The sequence below is a fragment of the Chionomys nivalis genome, chromosome 17, assembly GCF_950005125.1.
Source record: "Chionomys nivalis chromosome 17, mChiNiv1.1, whole genome shotgun sequence".
NCBI classification, from domain to species: Eukaryota; Metazoa; Chordata; class Mammalia; order Rodentia; family Cricetidae; genus Chionomys; species Chionomys nivalis.
Window position 1 is genome coordinate 5,613,968 of NC_080102.1, and position 20,091 is coordinate 5,634,058.

General features: G+C 45.4%; 1 protein-coding gene across 1 annotated transcript in view; it reads right to left on the bottom strand.

Moving 5' to 3' along the window:
• Dpys (dihydropyrimidinase) overlaps window positions 1-19,544 on the bottom strand; it is a 67,935-nt gene extending 48,391 nt beyond the window's left edge. The window contains exons 1-4 of the mRNA XM_057791911.1: window positions 19,476-19,544; window positions 14,639-14,705; window positions 7,047-7,205; window positions 985-1,164 (exon numbers count right to left, since the gene is read on the bottom strand). Coding sequence (XP_057647894.1) covers window positions 985-1,164; window positions 7,047-7,181 — 315 coding nt within the window. The 5' untranslated portion in view covers window positions 7,182-7,205; window positions 14,639-14,705; window positions 19,476-19,544. The remainder of the gene's footprint in view (window positions 1-984; window positions 1,165-7,046; window positions 7,206-14,638; window positions 14,706-19,475) is intronic.
• Window positions 19,545-20,091: the final 547 nt, after the last annotated feature.

Genomic DNA, 20,091 nt, shown 5'->3' on the forward strand with positions numbered 1-20,091 from the left:
GTCACAAGTCAAGTTTCAGAGGAATGAAGCCACTTGGCCACGTCACACAGCGAGGAAGTCACATCATCGAATTTAAACCCTGTCCTGTTTGTGTCTAGACCTCGCATTCCCTTCTCACTCTTCCCGCTGCTTCCTGGCCACCGAGCTGCAATCTTACTCTAATGGGAGCTAAGCCTGGAAAAAGAAAAGAATCAGCTGATATAAAGGGTTAGGGACAGCTTCTTAAATCTTGCAGATGGCCTACCCTTCGGGCATTCGTAATGAAGCTAACAGGAGAAGTAAATATCTCCCAGACTCCTCCAGAGCACGCTTTAATATCCCATCTCTGCAAAGTGTACGGCTTTAAAACCCCTTCCGCTCACTTCACCAGACCACACCGACGCCCACACGGTAGCATTCGGTACCAGCCGCCTGAGCCTCTGAAAACCCCGACAACAAACCAGAGCCAAGGGACGTCAAGGAAATGCTTTACAGGGCTGGAGAGGTGGCTCAGCAGTGAGGAGCACTGGCCGTGCTTCCTGAGGACAAGAGTTCAGTTCCCAGCATCCACATCCCAGCAGCTCACAGCTGTTGTAACTCCAGTTCCACGCAACCCAACTTCTGACCTCTCCAGGAATCTGCATGCACAGGGCACACATGAACTCATGCAGAAACACTTACACACAAGTAATAAATAAGTAAATCTAAAAGCAAATGACTCACACTTTTATACCAGCATGTTTCTAAAGTTGAATACAGGTAACTGGTTGAAAAGGGAGAATTCTTCACCCAATCATGTAGCCCCACTGAATAAAATCAAAGGCAGTGACCAAAAAAACCAAGTCAGGTATGTAACATGTAACGCAGATAATGAGCAACTTAGTTTCTGTCCTTCCATGTGCTGAGTCCACCTTCTTAGAGCCAAATGTCCTTGCTTTAAGTCACAGCTTTTCTTTATTTTTTTTTAAAGTTCCCATCTACAGAAGTTTGGAAGAGAACGCTCACCTCTGCAATCAAGTCTCCGTTCTCGGCATGCACCTGAGCAATTGCTCCGATCTCCTTGCAATGGCAGAAGGCTGCGTACATCTGCTCATCTTGCACCATGTACAGGCCTTTGTAGGCCATAAACATCTTGAAGGAGTTAACTCCTTTATCTTGGGCAAGGGTTTTCATTTCTTCTTTTACCTAGGTGAGCAACAGATACAGCAATCTGTAGTGATATTTGTGATCCACAAATAAAGCTTGCTTGAAGATCAGAGCGCAGAGCTAAGCCACTAGTTAGTCTAAGAGGCCAGGCAGTGGTGCCACACACCTTTAATCCCAGCACTCTGGAGAGACAAGAGGCAGATGGCTCTCTGTGAGTTCAAGGCCACCCTGGGCTATGTGGGATTGACTCTGTCTAAAAGAGGAACAGGGCTCACACAAAGGTGAACCCAGCACTTGGGATCCCATGCCTTTAATCCCAGCACTAGGGAGGTAGAGACAGGAGAGATATGGCTGGGCAGAGAGGGGAATATAAGGTGGGAAGAGACAGGAGCACAGACTCAGTCTGAGGTTTTATAGAAAAGCATTCATTCTGAGGATTTGCAGGAACAGGATCGCCCCTTTGGTCTGAGGATTCAGTAGAGGTAAGAACTAGTGGTGGCTGCTCAGCCTCTCTGATCTTTCAGGATTCACACCTATATCTGATTCTGGGTTTTTATTATCAAGATAAATTAGATTTCATGCCAAAACAGCACACCCCTCATTAATTCAAAGGATAATTTCAGCATTCCCACAAAGATTATATCCAGAAAAGAAATAAGTAACATAAGGGTGACAGTTTCCTTCAGAAAAAATGCAATGAAATCCACAGACTTTCTCCCAGGCCACACCCATTTCACCTGATAAACTGCTGCTGGGATGCTCTCAAATCAGGGAAATTAACAGCGTTCCCCAAAGCGCTTCATTACTGTGCTTGAATCTAAAATTCTCGGCATCTCTTCTCCAATTTGAGGAGACTGTTACAGAAAAAGAAGGCGAACCATACTGCAGCAAGGGTAGCAACCGTGGATCTAGATGGCATCAAAGCTTACTATGTGTGGTAAGAGCTGGGGCTCAAATCGAAGAGAAGTAGGCTGAGTTGTCGATGAGGGCATGGACTGACCCAGGTTCGCTTGGGGAAGCACAATCTGAGCATTGTGCTGCAGCGCCCCAACAATACACGTGGGAGGTGAGGGATCATTACTGACAAGATTCTGGACAGTCATAGCTTGGGGGATCTTTGGGGTTGTCAGATATCAGAGGCAAACTGAGAGCAAAACCACCCAGTAAGCGAGTTTGAAGTCTCAAATTCAAGTCTCAAAATGGATTAAGGCTTTCTGTTATGGAATAATCTTTTTGTACACTGTGAAGATGTATCTTTGCCAAGGCAACTTCTTGTTGGTTTAATAAAAGAGTTGACTGGCTGGTAGCTAGTCAAGTGGTATCAATGGAACAGCAAGACACAGAGGATGCTGGGAAGAAGGAGGGCAGAGTCTTGGGAGTCTCAAGCAGATTCAGAGAGAAGCAAGATGAACATGCCTCATTGAAAGAAAGTACTACCACGTGGTAGAGGGTAGATAAGAAATATGGGTTAATTTAAAATGTAAGAGTTAGCTAGTAACAAGCCTGAGCTAACAGCCAAGCATTTATAATTAATATTAAGTCCCTGTGGTTATGTGAGAACTGGCTGGAAAGATAGAAAAGTCTGCCTACAACTTTCAAAGGAAAGTTGTTTGATCTTCTATTAGGTTAACTCACACACGTGCACACTTGTTCAAACACATGTGCACATACACACATAAGCACACGCACACACGCACACATACACACACACACACACAGCAACCATAGCAGGACGGTTGCTCATAGCTAATAAAATCTCTTTCCACTTGATGGAGGGCGGCAGTCACCAAACCTTGGCACAGAGGTGAGGCTCTTAGAGGCTTATGTGACAAGGCAGCTGTCCACAGCCAGAAAGAGAAGCCTCATGAGGAGCTAGCTCTTCAAGTGCATTGATACAGGACTTCCTGCTTTCTGGCTTCGAGAAGTAAATTCTGCTGTTAAACCAGTCAGCCTGTGGGATGTTGTTAGGGCGCTGACAGACACAAATGTCCAGTCACTCCTGCATCCACACCCTGATGCTCAGTGAGCTTGACCTCCTCCACACATCGGTCTAGTTCTTAGAGCATGAGGTGCCTAATGGGGGAAGCGACAGTGGTCCAGACGCACAGAGGAGTGCCTGGCTCCTGCCATCTAAAAACGGGAAGCTTTGCTAAAAGTTAAGAGTCTAGCAAGAGCCTCTCTTTGGAACAATATTGAAATTTGAAAATCGCTCTTTAAACAATCCATACAACTATATATACACTCATAACATAACAGAAAAAGAGATCACTCCCCCACCCTGAAAGAGAAACCTTATTAACGGAGGTGGAAAATGTCATCAACAATTCATGAAGGAAGTACCTAGACACAGAAGGTTAGCTTTCAGACAAAGCTGTAGGGTGTGGTGGTGCACGCCTTTAATCCTAGCACTTGGGAGGCAGAGGGAGGCAGATCTATATGAACTCCAGGCCAGTCTTGTCTATGTGAGTTTTAGGACAGTCAGATCTATGAAGAGAGATCCTGTCTCAAAGAAACAAAAAACAAACAATAAAAAAGCACCAAGCTGGGCATGTCGGCACACTGCAATCTCACCTCTCAGAGGTGCAGGTAGGAGGACGAGGCCAGCATGTGACCACATAGTGAGCCCCTCTCTGTGTTAAACATGCAGGTACTCTTGCCCACTACTACAAATGGACTTCCCCGACTCAGACAGATGATAAGAGAGTTCTGCCATCACCAGAGAAGCTGCAGTCAGTGGAACAAATGCAGAGACATAGAGCCAGACTCTACACACAGAGTGAGAGACCTTGGAAAAGTCAGCCCTAAATGGGCTATCTCCATCAGATCCCTTTCCTCAGAGCTTAGAGAACCCAGAAGAAGAGATGTAAAGAATGTAAGAGCCAGAGGGGGTGGGGAAAGCAAAGCCCATGTGAACTCATAGAGACTGATGCAGCATGCACAGGCCTGTATGGGTCTGTACCAGGTCCTCTGTGTATATAGTATGACGTCCAGATCGATGTGGGATTCCCCCCTCTGTATGCTGTGGATACCATTGGTTAATAAAGGATTTGTCTTGGGCTTGTGCAGGGTAGAATAGAGGTAGGCAGGGAAAATTAAACTGAATGCTGGGAGAAAGAAGGTAGATTCAGGAGAAGCCATGGAGCCCCCCCCCCTGCCCACCAGAGACAGACATTCTGAAACTTTGCTGGTAAGCAACAGCCATGTGGCAATACACAAATTAATGGAGATGGGTTAGTTTAGGACATAGAGTTAGCCAGAAATATGCTTAAGCTATTGGCCAAACAGTATTGCAAATAATATAGTTTCTGTGTGATTTCAGGGCTGAGCAGCTGAGAACAAACAAGCCTCCTACAACATCAGGTTAGGGTTTTTATGGCATTCCTGAGAGTGCAAACGAGCGGGTCTCATGTGCCTTCTCTTGGGCTCTTCCTTCTTTTGCTTTGTCTTCTCCAACTTCAGTGGGATAATTTTTAATTTATCATGTTTTATTTCCTTGTATTTTATTATCTCGTAGAAGCCTGCTTTTTTTTCTAATGAGAAAGAAAGATCTGGAAGATGAGATGGGAGTGGGAGTGGAGTTGGGAAGGAGCTGGGAGGAGTAGAGGGATGGGAAACAGGTGAACAGAATATATTCTGCAAGGGCAAAAACTATTTTCAATAAAATGGGGAGAAAGACTACAAAGAATCCTCATAAAAGGAAAAAAAGTTTTAGTAAATTGTCTTGTGTGTCCCCTCACCCTTATCCTAAAGTCCTAACCCTTTAGAAGTAGGCTCACCACAGGTGTGGTTAGCTACTGTGATGTCAATGATGTACATTTTAATCCCCCATGACTGGAGGCCTTGAAAAAGATGAGCTGAAATACAGGCTTGTACAAGGAGATGGAAGCAGAAGTCAGAATGCTCCTTCTTTAAGGCAAGGACCACGCAAGATTACCACACATTTCAGAAGCTTCTAGAAGGGCATGGAACAGAGCCGTTTGCCCTCAGGACAAACCAATCACAAGACACCTTGGCCTTCTAACCTTCAAGACTGGGAGAGAATACACTTCTGCTGTTTAAGGCTATACTGAGCTCTTGGCCATAGGAACACAACAGAATCTGTATTTGGGGGATCTCTGCACTTATTAAAGTATGAAAAGGACTAGTCAAAGCCACCATCATTGCCTGTACTTCTCACAAAATAAGAGAGGGAGGGAAGGAGAGGGGAAAGAAGAAAAGAAAGAAAAGGGAAGGAGGGAAGAAAGGAAGGAGAAGAAGGAAGGGCTTGCCTTTGAAGGTATAAAGTAGGTCCAGCTCAGGGCTTAGAATCCTGTTTGTGGAGAGAAATCAGCTTGAGCTGTGGACTATGACCCTCGATGTTTGCTGGGTTACTCGTTACAGACTTGTTACTTTTTTTTAATTGCTGGGTTACTCCTTAGAGACTTGTTACTTTCTTTTATTGCTGGGTTACTTGTTACAGACTTGTTACAATTTTTTATTGCTGGGTTACTCATTACAGACTTGTTACTTTTTTTTATTGCTGGGTTACTTGTTACAGACTTGTTACATTTTTATTGCTGGGTTACTTGTTACAGACTTGTTACTTGTTTTCTATTCACTCGGTGTCTGAAACAAAGCTTGGGGTTGATGAATGAACTACTCAGTGTCACCATGATTCACGCCCCACCTCCTTAAAATTTCTGAATGAAATCCAATATGAAGAAACAAATTAGGGTTTAAATCTCAAGGAAAATTTCTTTCAGGGCACACACACAAATTTTCAGTAGAAAACCAACGTATTTTAATGGCTCTCAAAGTCATCTTCTCCATCTGACTCTTATCATTTTCATGGCCTAAATAATTATTAGGCACGGGAGCGTGTTTTGAGGTCTGTTGTAAATGGTTCTCAGGTGACAGAAAAGACCCAGCTCAACATCACTGCAGCCACGACAGGCTGCCAGCTAACAATACTGAGACTAGACATCATCATCACAATAACCAGGAAAAGTCACAGATTGTACCCTGTGGGGAACCAATCAGAATTGAGACAAACAAGTACTAGCTGCTTCAGAACATTGAGCCTAGCTTCCCTAACTTGTACATAGGTTGCCAATTTCCTTACAGCAACATCAGTACCAATCCCTGTTTGACAAGATTTCTGTTCCCTCACTCCTGCCCAATCAGGAGTACAACCCCCATCTGAATCCAGAATTCTCTCACCCGCCATCCTTTGCTCCTTCAAAACCCTGCCACAGCTGAGCTCAACGCTCTCCCTGATCCAGCCACTGTGACAGAACGGATGGGTGAGAGCCCAGGCTTAAGCTTGTGATAAAGGCTCTTTGCTTTGGCATATGAACTGGGACTCCTGGTGGTCTCTGGGGGACTCGTGACAGTGACAACAACCAAGTAGTGTTGGGAGAGCCAAGTCACCCCTGGTTCAGCTGAGAGGGGCCTTGGAAAGATCCCAGCCTGGCTTCTCCTGTCAGGGGTAGGAATGGAGGCCTCTAATTTGAAGGAATTCTAAACTTAGAACTTCTTTGATGTTTTCTCCTACGTTAAAATTTTCTAATACATTTTTTAAGATTCTAGGCATGTTGATGTTGAGACTAAGAGGAATAGGTACCGTGGAGAGTAGAGGAAAGCTCAGCAATTCCTGTATTAAACACAGGATGATTCTGTGAGCAAGCAGGATGGAGTCTCACTGTGTGCTTTACGTGATGATGTTTTTACACTCTAATGTTGAGACTGCAATCTTTCACAGTTCTCAGAATTCAACAGATTCAGAAGAAAGTGCAACGAGAACCCACCCCACCAATCCCCCAGTCATCCCTGAGGCAGGGACATCACCGGGGTTTGCCATTGGACATTGCCAGTTCCTTGCTCCCATGCAGAGGCAAGGACAAGGGGACCAAACAGAACACATTGGAAGCCAGCTGCCTCACCTTGTCACTCCACCACGTCACTGCCACATGTAGGCTATAGTCACAGCAGACATTGGGGTCCGCCCAGCTGCGCCAGGTCTCAAAGGCTTCGAGGAGGGAGCTGCCTTTCTGAGGGATGGCAAAATCGATGATCATGGTGGTACCCCCAGCCAAGGCAGCCTGCAATCACAAGAGGGTTCTGGTCAGTTAGTCATCCATAGCTCTGAGAAAACAGCACATCTGCAAGTCTCTGGGCTAATCTGATACATCAAGGAAATGTCAAAGATGCTGCCTTTTAAACTACCTGAAGGGTTTGAATAGATTCCCCAGAAACTAAAAGACAAAGTCTTAAAATACCTGGAACTGTTTTTGGAAAAGAAAACAGGACTGTGAAGGAAAACTGAAATGGGTGGGCTTGCTGACTCATGCCCGTAATCCTAATTCCTCAGCGGCTGAAGCAAAAGGGTGGCGGTGAGTGGGTGTCTAGCCTGGGCTACAGAGCAAGATCCTTTCTCAGAAAACAACTAAGCAGAAACCCTCAGGTGGGGAAAAGTAGAAAATGTATAAGCAATTAACAAAAACAAAAACTACACGTGGTATTGTAAAATCCTATTTCCTTGGGATCTGTCTTAGGGAATCATATTTCCAGCAGCCCTGTGAGCCACTACATTGCTGGCTGTCCTGTGATCCACTCAAAGAACCCTGGAAAACTTTCAAGGCTAAAGCCCCTGCACCCTCAAACTGCTGGGGACCCTTTCATCTTTCTTTGATTGACACTTGTGGTGGCTACCTGCTCCGGCTTTAGCTCAGAACCCTTTCATTTTCAATGGTCATGATTTTAGTAGGTTCCCAGTTGGTCTTTCTCTAGTTCTGTCCTAAATACCCACCCACAGACCCTCCATGGAGGGGCACTTCCAACCACAGATGAGACACTTGGCTCAAAAGGTTAAGGAAGGTGGGGCGGGGCAACAAAGCTGCCGTTAGACAAGGGGAACACCCTCTAGTTTCGGTAACACAGTAGAGCGACCAAGGGGGATACATCCTGGTTTCCACTGCCCAGTAGAGCAGACATCACGAACAACTGTGCTGTGTGCCTTGTGATAGCTAGAAAAGAAGGTTTGGAACATTCTCACCACAGAGAGATGCTAACTATTTGAGGCAATGGATATGGTGACCACCCCGTTTTGATCACTACACAATGTTTACAGCAGGCAACACACTACACTCCTTAAGTACCTGGTTATTCTCTGCCAGCCGGAAATTTCAGAAAGCTAATGTTCTTGCTGCCTCTGGAATGAAGTTTAATCTTCATAAACTTGGTCCCTGAGTCCCTGCATCCTGCTTCAACCCTCGATAGACCTGGCGGCCTCTTAGGCTACATTACAAGTAATTTAAAAACTATTACAAAAACAAATGCCTTTGACTCATTATTTAAATAGATTTAATTTAAACGAAAATCACAAGGTGGTTAATGTGTTTTTAATTGCTGTACTCAAACAACGTAGGTGTGGAAAACAAACAATCATAGAAGAAGGGTGGCCCCATTGTTTAGAGCAGGGGCTCTGGGGGTTCCCTGGCTCTACAGTACAGCACTCAGATTCTGCACCTAGCTGGCTCTCTGGAGCGGTTTCTTCTGTATCCTTTGATTGTTTATGGCAGAAGCGAGGGCAATGCCTGCATCCAAGCCCTCAGCTAGGGAGGGGGATCCAGCTAGGGCATGGCATATAAAGTGCTTAGCACAGTTGCCTTCTGGGAACCACTCTCTAGCCTGCCAGGAGCCGTTGGTTTATAATTAGGAATTGCTCCGTGTGTCTAACACACGCCGCAGCTCACTTCCTGAGATCCAAGTGGGACAGTGGCTCTCCAACCTCGCTCCTGCCCCTTTCCCTCACCGCAGCCCAGGTGCAGCCAGGGCTCTCACAGCCGGGACAGTCAGCTCGGCTCTTCCTCTCGCTCACTTTATGGAATATTTTTGTTCTCCTTCAGTTGCTTGGCGAGGTTCCACTTCGTTCTACTTTTAACCGCCTTACTTTTTTTACATAAGATTCTACCCTTTGTTACCACCTTTAAATAACAGTGTCCTTATTCATGCAGAAAACACATATTTGCATTTACTAAGAAACTCCTCTTGGTACCAAGGCAAGACTTGGGAGAAAATTCAGGTTTTGTATTTTTATTTGAATAGAGATTAATCTTGTTACCTTCTTCCTTTCTCAAGTGACTTTCCCATACAATAAAGTGTCCCTCAAGGATGGGGGGAATTTTTTCTAGTAGGAAATAGTTAAAGTGTTAGAAAAAAATGTTTCTAAGTATACAGATATAGAGAAACCCACCACACATGAGATGCACAGAAATCAGACACAGTGGTCCCTCAGGACGCGGGGAACTGGTGCCACCACTCCTAGCCGATTAAAAAATGGTGCATGCTCAATTCCTTTATCTGCAATGGCATAATAACGGCACAAGCTACGGGCACACCCTGCTCTGTATGCACCAAGACTCTTCACATTATCTCATACAGTGCAAATGCTTTGTAAATAACCGTTTTTCTGTATTGTCTCAGCGCAAGTTCGCCATGAATCCATTAAAAATTATCGTCAGGGTGTCCAACCTAGGCTACAGATGATGAGAATAAATAATGCTGCAGACACCTCGGGGGTTCTCAGGAAGTTAACATACTGAGCGTGACGCAGCGAGCCTACTCTTCAGTATACACACACGGTCCGTGGAAACATGGCTACCCTAAGCCCAGGACACAAAGATTCAAGCCAGTATTTGCTACTGTAGCCAACAGTAGAAATTTCCCAAGTACCCAGTGGTTGATGACTAGATAAACAATGGCCCAGGATTTGGCTTAGAAAGGGATGACATAGGAACCCCTGCCACAACATAGATATACTCTAAAAATCTCGACACCAGATTAAAGGAGCCAGTCATGAAAGAGCACACATTGCACAATCTGTGGAATATGTTCCAGAGAGAAAAGTCCACGGGGACAGAAAGGGGCGTGGAGGTTGACTAGGGCTGAAGATGCGTGAGAGGAGGATGGGCTGAAGATACAGTTTGGCAGGCAGAGGGACAGGGGGCCATAGGAATACTCTAAAACAGATTGGTGATGTCTCTACCATTCTGTCAATATTCCAGAAACTATGGAACCGCACAGTTAAATGGCTGAGTTGCACTGCATTTGAATTATTTACTGATAAAAATGTTATAAAAAAAGACGCCATCACACACAGCCTTTACATGGATTGGAGGAAGCTGGAAGGGCCATGCAAATAACCATGAGTTCTCTCCTCTTCCTTCAGGGTGTGCGTAGCCTACAGCAGTGGTTCTCAGCCTGCCTAACGACCCTTTAGTACTGTTCCTCATGGTGTGTGACCTCCAACCATAAAATTATTCTCATTGCTACTTCATAACTGTAATTTTGCTACTGTTATGAATCATAATGTAAATATTTTTGGAGAGGAGGGTTTCCCAAGGGGTCACAACTCACAGGTTGAGAACTGCTGGTCTAGAGGGAGAAGCAGATCATTGTAATACAACATCCTGGGGTAACTGATGGCAGGCCCACTTGTAGCATCAGTAGACTATGGAAAATACTAATTGTGGGGGAACTTTACACAATCGCCTGTAAGAGTTACAGAAAAGGCTGCTGGGAATTCAGAGAGGAAGATTCAAATCAGGGATCTGAGCACATTTGGATTTAAGAGTAGGACCTACATATGGGAGTTGTCAACCATCATGATGATATCTAACACGCAAGCGCATGCCTGCCTGTGCTCAGAAATAACTAACCTGGAGTATGCACCTTTCAATGGCCTCCCATCTCTTCAGTATTGCTGACCTCGTGACCGAGCAGAGGACAGTCATGAGAATACGTGGCAGAAGGAGCGTAGACATGTTTTTCCAGTACAGACGTGTACTGGGCTTGGGGTAGACATGTTTCCACGTGCTTCAGAACCCATGTTCCTGGGAACGGCAAATGCTGAGAAGGGAGACTCTGAGGAGGGGACCTGGGAGAAGAGCCAGAAATTCAGCAGGCTGTGGGAAAGGACAGAATCAAGGCCATATAGGACCATATAAAATGGCAGTGTCCAAGGGAGAAAGACAGGACAATGGTTGCATATAGGGCAAACAGGAGCCCAAATGGGACTTGAAACCATCATTTCTGTTGTCTTTACTCCTGATTGACAGTCCCTTTACCTGTCAGTTAGCCAGCAAAATGCTTTAACCGTTCCTAATCTTGGCTCATAAATAGATTCTCCCAGCTCCTAATTTCTTTGGCTTGTTGCCCTTGAAAGCCTTCTAATTTATCTAAATCCCCATTTGGGGGACAAAAGAGCCTACCACGTCTCTAGTGTAAATACAGTAGAACTTACCTAGAGATAAACTATCCCACAGTGGATCGTAATGTCACATAACACAAGTTCTTATTGAAGAATATATCAGGTCATAAGCCAATACTGAAAAGTCCCCAAAGCATATTCTTCTATTTTATGGTGTCACCCATTTTCCATGTCTAAGCTCATCCTGAAAACTGTGACTTTGGTTCACTAAAATCTACCACAGGACCTAAATAAAACCAAAACAACAACAACAACAACAAAAACAAAACAAAACAAAAAAAAACCACAAAACCTCATAGTCCAGCTGGGCCTTAGGGAAAAAAGCTCTGGGATGAACTGGTAGCTTTCATATAGTCCTAAAATGTATGCAAACAGATTTTACAATCTCAACTTAAGTCCCAATTCCACAAGTATGTTTGAGTTTTGAAGGTATCCTTTCCACCCCAGAGAGGGATGCCGTGCCTTCTCTTCCCTCTCCTGACCTCTTTTCTATCTCACCTACTGATTTCTTTTTAACCTTGGTCACAGTCAAGAGTCCTCCAGGGTACTTTGACCCCATCCTTGAGATCTATTGATGCTACTTTGTTTCTATATGCCCTGTGCCCATTACAGCACAGGAGGATGAAGGGAGGGGCCGAGCTGCTCAAAAGTTTTGAGCTGGGGAAATGATGGTTGTCTTTCCTATTCACAAGTTGAAACCTATGCATGTTGCAAGTTAGCAGGAAACTCTGTTTCCCAAAATTATGGCTGTCCCTGGTCCTAGATCCTTCTATGTGAACGTGAGAAGCAGACTCTGGGCACAGCTCAAGGCTGATGCTCAGTGCTGTACAAAGTTTCCCAGATCAGTGTGCACCTGGGCTCTAAGGAAGCCACAGCCTGTCTTGGTTACTTCCTAGTACTTGAAGGTAAGACCTTATTGCTGAAGACACCACACATTTTAGATACAGGACTTGGAGGAATCAAGACAAAACTGACCTGGAAGCTTCCTCCTTATAGACTTTCTCATACAGTACCAGTAGGTTCTGTGAAAGCTGCCAAGAGAGAAGAGCAATTGATAGTCCCACTCAGGTGTAAACAAATGGCCCTCCACAATGAGAATGACTGGGCGGGCAAGATGGGGCCATAGGAGTACTTTAATCTCGGGGTAACCAACTACTGATTAATTGGACTTAAGATCTGTTCAACAGGAAGGAATTCATGCTTAGTACTGTAAACCAAGCCAACTGTCCACTCATGGCTGGAGAAATCATAGTCTGAAGAGAAGAAGCTACTGCTGCCGTTTTCCTAAACCAATATAATTTTGAAATATATCTAAAGAAATGATCATGGTTAGTTGGCAGTTAAGTATCCAAAATATGCCACTGTAGCTTAAAATTATTTTGAGTCAAAGACGTGAAGTCAGGTATTTTCTGTGCACTCACCTCTGCAATCAAGTAGAGCCATGCTAAAGAATCCACTCTAAGGGTTTTGCGTCCAGGGATGGGTGACTCATCACCGTGGCCTAGAAGCCTAAACAGATGCCATGGCAAAGCTGTCCTTTCCCTCATCTGTTTCCCTATGGTCCATTTCTCTTTCCTAGAACTTATTTGTCTTCCCGTACATGTATCGCACCTCCCCAACCACCCTTAAGAGGAAGTCATTTGTATTCTTGTCTATGCCTCTTTTTCCGCTCCTTCTCTTCAGATGGTGCACAAGCCCCGAGTTCTAAGCAATTGCTGGAAAGACATTTCTCACGAATCCCCACCTACATGCATGAATTTTCTTAAAAAAAAATCGGTCTTCTCTGACAAAACTAACTGTTGCCATTCTAATCCTCATGTTCCCAATTACAACCCAGGACAGTGAAAGAGGGCTTCCTGACAGAACCGTGGAGGCCTTGGATTGCTGAGCACGAGAACACGTCAGTCAGGCAAGCAACAAAGAAAGCCTGGAAGTGAAACATACGGAGTGTCCGAGAGTGAACAGCGGCAGAGGGAGGCCAGTTCTGGGCTTAGATGACTCCTCACACACAGCCTCCCCCAGTTGGACAAAGCCCCGCTTAACGTCAGCGTTCCAAGTTTATTTTTGAGATCTTATTTCTCCTCCTTTGGAGTAGTCCAAAAGCTAACTTTATGATCATTAAACAGGCATTTTTTTAAAAAAGCACAAAATTACAAATTCTCAGAACTGCAACAACAAACATTAACAGAACACACTCATTCAAAGCTTAGCCTGTCTAGTAATTAAAGAAACAAGGTAATTTTAAAATTAGGAAGTTTTAGGTTTTTTTTTTTTCCTTTAAGCTGGCGTAGCTTTCTGTTTAAAGCCAATCTGTGCCCATGGCCAGGATGCGAAGTGAGGACTATAAAGGAGCACAAACTGTGGGTATTCTGGGAGTATCAAGCTCCTTTAAGATGTGTCTAACATTTACTTATCCTGACAAGATATCCTGGGAATGACTTCCCAGGCAACTAGCAAGCATCGGAACAACGATGGCCTATCTGGCTAGTTGTTACACAGTAGCAAACAACAAGAACGACAACAATGAAACCTTTAGACGCCACCATGAAGACGAAGAGAGTGTAGCCATCAATTGCAGGAGAAACAGAAAGAAAAGCTTGGAAGGTGGATACATTTGGTTTGCAATGCCCCAACTTTGGGGTGTTTCTGGGATTTCCAAGTTGTGAAGTCTGAAGATTGGTAGAAATATACCTTGATACCCAAGAATTACAGAGGTTAAACAGAAAAAATTGAAACAGTCTGAACAAGAATGATGGACCACCAGGTTGTATACCCCTGTGACATTTAATGACACAGAGAAGCATTTAATGAACACCATTAACTCTGCAAAGTCCATGGAATAAACATGTGTTTGTATAACTCCCTGCAGAGAGAAGTCCCAGTGGATAGGCAGAAAAATCTTAAGACTGTAGATCACTTAATTCTATTTTTCTTTATTCTATTGCATATTTTTATTTTTAAATGCAGTTTATTATACTAACAGACACTGAGCATCTATAAAATCTCCAGCAACTTGCTAAGGGATAGATGACAAGTATATATTGGTTTAAAAGAGACTTTTAACAGCTTTTATTAACTGAATTATTTACCCAGAGAATGCTGACAAACCCAAGGCAGGAAGTGATGTGCTGGAGGTCACTGGGTCACCCACCCAGCTCTTTAGCAAAGTCTAATTCTGGCAAGCAATAGAAAAGGGGATTTCAAGGTTTCTTCTACAATGTGAGAAAGCTCTATAAATACATCTGTAAAAATGCTTAATCATACCCCTTGGACGTGATCATCCTCGTGGCATTTCACCAAGACTCTCCAAAGCAAAGCAGAACTGTCGGTCCTTTAAAAAAAGAGAAAGGAAGAAAAGAAAAAGAAAGTGATGGAAGAAAACAGACAAGAAGAAAAAGAAAAAAGCATGTTGGGATGCTTCCCCAGTTTAGGAGGATGGATCCACTGCCAGCTGCAACTTAGTCTCTGCTTTTGAATGCATGTCCATCCACTCACCCCAGGCCTTTGTCTCATCATAAATACATAGATTTGAACACTTGTAGAATGTAGTTAAGAGCCAAAATGTAATTCTTTCAGGTTTATTGAATTCACAATATCTACCGAATTTGAAAATCACATTGTTCTCTGTAGCTACTGGATTCTCGGAAGATCACTCTACATCTGGGGTTGAGCCATGACAAGATGAAGAGGACTCCCTCACAGCAGAATGCCGGTTCCATTAGTTACCCCAGGCAGAAAGCTTTTACCTGTAATTAAGTCAATCCATTGCAGGTTTTAAACCAATGCCTGACATGAATTAGAGTTACAAAACACATAACCTTTAGTTGACCCTATATTTCACTCTTTAAATTGGGGCCCATCAGAATCACGTGACCAATAAAAAAGGACAGCACAAACAGCACCCTTCCACTTGTCAGATGTTATAACTGATCATCGTTGGGGCTGCAGAAAGCAAGTAGCTCTGCTCTAACCTTTTGGGCCCATCTCCTGAAAGCATACTAGATCGTATTCGCTTTATGGCTTTCTGTGCACAAGACACTTCTTTCTTGTGCAGAAGAAGTGTACAGAAGGTGGTGTGGCTATAAATGCATATTTGGATGCCCTAGGAATCTAATACCGGTGGTTTGCATATTCATTCTGATAGCTGTCACTGCCTCTAGCACTGGGACGGTGAAGAGCTGGGCCATTGTAAGGAAGACTGCAGCTCACCTTCACACATAAGCTTCACAGCTCGCTCCTCCATCATCTGCCACTCTGATAGATCAGAACGTTGGCTATTTCCCCAAAAGCACAGAACCTTAGAGGGCAGAGCTCTAGGGACAGAGTCAAGCTGTGCTGGCTTTTGAAAAGCCGTTAACTCCGACATTTCTGAGGGGTGCCACCTTGGCAGCTAACTTGTTTCAATTCTTTTTTCAGTTGTTAAAAGATGTAGACAATGGCACCTATGACTATAAAGGATAATGGATAATTTAGCCCAATTGGTACACAGTGTATATCTGCGTGGGATAAATGTCAGTTAACAGCATTAAAATGGTGTTTCTCCAGGCACTGAAATATGTAATACGTTCATTGCCTACAAAAGGTCTCTTGGTCCCTAATTTCACACACCAAGGGCTTATCAACACCACCTTGAAAGCTGTTGTGAAGTCTAGGAGGGAAGACAAAAGGACCTCATGGGGTCTCTTCCCAGAGCTCAGGCCTGTGCCCAAGTGTTTGGGTGGGTCTGGCCCTTCCTCATCCGGTTCCCTTATGAAGCCCTGTCTCTTCCTGGGCCCTTTTGAACTCTCATCCTGGGATCCAGCAACCATTTTTAAGGTTAACATTCAGACCCTTTGGGAGTACGCTCTGGTAATTAGCAGACATTGTGTGTTTACAAAACCTTCGACCTTGCTCTCTCTGCTCACATCAATTCCTGCTTGACATACTCGGTTCATTAAGAAATAGGTTTTGTTTAACATGTGACAGTTTTTAAATGGAGCAATACCTACAGAGTCAGCTGGTGGGTAAGTCCCTTCCCACACTGGCAGCAGGCTACCACAGCTGTAAGGAGACACCTTCTCAGGGAGGAAGTATAAGTCTCTCTGTGCTATGAGATTCTAAAATGTCCACAGAATGGGTAGAAGACAAAGAACCAGCTGCCTGGACCTTAGGACACACTCAGCTGATCCTTAAGAAAGGGAAGGCATGTCCCTTGTCCTCAGCGTTCCAAACTCCTCGGTGTAGCTGCTTCGTCTGGATCCCTGATCAGAAATAAAGGAAAGTCACTGCTCAGCCTTCAAGGGGGATGCTCAAGTGAGTCTGGCAAGTGGTAGACAGGACAGTGCTCCCCGCTATGCAAATGGGGGGTCCCAAAGTCAGACCTGAGATTAGCGACCTGCTGCCAGTGATGAGTCTGAGATAACAGAAAAGGTTGACGGTGTAATGACAGTAGCTGGTCACATGGTTTCATGTGCAGGTTTGCACGCCCCCAGTCACACACACACACACACGCATGTACACACACACACACACACCTATGCCAAAATGGTGTCAAGCATCCATGGTGTACAAAGTTAAGAAGCATAAGGGAATAGACCAAAACATGGGTGGGTGTTGAGAAGGTGCTTGGAGATGTTTTTCTTCTTTCTACTTATCTGTTATTTTTCTACTTATCTGTAACCATGAATTGTTATATATTCATTCCAAATATAAACAAAATGAGTTCATGACATTTTATAAAAAGGGAAAAAGAGATAGTCATAATACAGAACTCTTATTTTGAAATGAGACAACAGCTTGTCCTGCAAAAAAACTATTTCTTACCATGTTGATACCATTGGTAATAAGTAACTAAGAAGATGTGTTGTTCCAAATATTGCATTAGGCAGACGGCCCTCGACCCTTCTCTCTGGGTCAAATATGCCTGTTTTTCTCCTTTCTGTGACCTGTTCTGGGTAGTCACAGAGGACCAGGGGTGTTGGTGGGGGCGGGGTGAGGAGGGTAAACAGTTCACAGACCAAGCTAGTAAATGAAATAAACAACTTGTGGGCTTCTCTGAGAGCCTGCCGTTCTGTACCAGGTCTCTGTGGCTGGACACACTAAGACACAGGAATTCAATGAAGAACCTTGGCCTTGAGGAAATCAGTGTGATCTTCACTTTGGAAGAAGCCAGTTCTCTCAAGACATCTTAGAGGCAAGACTTGAAAATGGTGCGGGCTTGACCTCTTTGGCCTAGGTGCTGAGGAATGCCATTTTCATCTCCTGTAAAGCTACCTTGCTAACCCCATGATGGCTTCAGAAACTCAGAGGAAACCTTTAGGAACCATTTCGTTGGTTTGAGCATCCGGATCTTCCCCTACAGACCCCAAGCCTTCCTCTCCTGGGATCCAGATTTGACCGCTTCCTGAACATCACTAAGGGCTGGTACTCAAGCAGCAAGAATTCACATTAGCTGTGGCCTGGAGCAAGGGGTGGGAGAAGGGGGTGAAGGGGGTGGAGAGGTCACCGTGGTGTGAATGAAGGCGGGGGGCCTCTACCAGAATGCTTGTCTTCAAATCCTGGTCAGGGTAGGACTGGGTCCAATGTAGGGGCTATAGGCCTCTCCAGTTACAAAGGTAATGGCTAGGTCAGTGGTTCTCAACCTGGGGGTCACGATCCCTTTGGGGTTCCAACGACCCTTTCATAGAGGTCACATATCAGATATCATGCATATCAGATATTGACATTACGATTCATAACAGTAGCAAAATTACAGTTACGAAGTAGCAACAAAAATAATTTTATGGTTGGGGTCAGCACCACATGAGGAACTGTGTTAGAGGGTCGCAGCATCAGGAAGGGTGAGAACCACTGTGTTAGGTGAATGGAGTTTTCACTTGTTCGCGGCTGGAGTGGAGAACTGGGAGAAGTTGGTAGAGCCTATCCGAAAAGCAAGCATATAGAAGGAGAAACCTCATGGACTATCACAGGAAGAGGAATCTCAGACACCAGGAGATGGCGCCTAGAGAAAAGAGAGGAGAAGAAGAAGAAGTAGTTGTTTCTGGAATGCCAGGTCACCCAACAGGAGTAGAAGAGCCATATGCTGGGCTTGGCACCAGAGACTACAGCATGCAGCATCTTCACCCCAGATGGGCGTCCTTTCGGCACCCTGGCTAGCTCAGGTGTCTCGCCCCGACTCCAGTCCCTAGCGCTATGCTAGAGCGCTATGCTAGAGCGAGAGAGGTGGGGTCGCCACAGACCCCAGATTAGAGGCCTGCGAGTTGGGTACCTTGGTGCCCCGGTAGAAGTCGTCGACTGACTGGGTGCCCATGAACGGGAACTGCATGTGCGTGTGTGTGTCGATGCCTCCGGGCAGGACCAATTTGCCCGCTGCGTCCAGGATGCGCAGCCCCCGGGGCGCGTCCCCGGGAGGGAGCAGATCCCGTCCCAGCGCCCGCACCACGCCGTCCTCCACTAGCACGTCGGCCACCTGTGAGCAGTCATCATTGACCACGCGACCCCCGCGGATGAGAAGTCGTCCTTGTGGTGCCATGGCCAGGGGTGCTGGGGATCTAGGTCCCGGAGGCGACCTTTGAGGTCTCCGCAGACTGTGCCCAAACTCCCGCTGGGCTGAAGGCCCGCAGATCTCCAGCAGCGGCTGAGCTGCAAGGGTTTAAGTGCTAGACACAGGTGTCGCTCCACCCCAGGGGAGGGCTGGCCTGCCACAGGCCTGGACAAGGTCATGAGCTTAACCCCAGGCGTGCTGTTGCCCACTGGGTGCCCAATGAGTTTATGAGTCAATAGAGGGGAGAGATCTTGGAATTTGAAGAGTGCAGGGGCTTGCCTTCTAGGAAAGGTACTTTAGAAAGATAGAAATCGCCTTGGTTCCTTGGTGTGAGCATGTCTGCATCTAAAGGCCGAAGGAGCATGCGTAGTTTACCAGCAGCCATAACTCTTAGAACAGACACACCTGACCTGGCTCCCCCTTTTAGCTGGTGTGTTTGGGATTCTGGTCTCCAGATGGATGGATAAGCAAAGGAGAGGCTGGGGCTGAGCAGAGGCGGACTCCAAGCAGGGAGGGAGCAAGTGGCTGCCAGAAGGAAGGTCTGAGAGAGATGACCCAGGCCTGAAGGGGGTAATCTACCTGAGAGATAGATCCCAGGTGCTCCTGTGTCACATTTCCCGAAGCATCAGCGTATCCATGACTCAAAATGATTTAAAACCATTTGGCTGTCAAGCAAGAGGGCAAAAACCCAGCACAATCTCAGAAAGCTTATGTAATTATTGTCAAGAGACCTTTGTGTGCCGGTGAAAGAGGTAATTATATACACAAAGAAACTCCTCCCAGCTGTGCCAGTCAATACCACCCCCCTCCCCTGGAGAGTGAGACTGGCGGTCCCTGCCGCCTTTCGGTGACAGTCGTTCTCCAAAACTGTCCAGATGAAGGATTTCAAAGTCTCTTTATCCTGGACACTTTATATCACGACACAACACAAGATGAACTTCCCACATTTAATTACCGCAACTTTTTTTTATCAGAGGTGGGGCTTGTGGAGTAGCTCAGAGCAGGGAGGAAATGGCTCCTTGAGATTCTCAGAGGACAGCAGAGGAGAAGAGAGCGAGTTTAGGGACAGACACTGGCTGCTGGTCTGGAGGTAATGTTCCCACTCAGCAAGGGTGAAGGCATAGCCTGAGCAAACTGGTTCAGACCCAGAGGGAGCTGGCCTCCATATGCTGCTGCCTCTGTTTCTGTGGACACT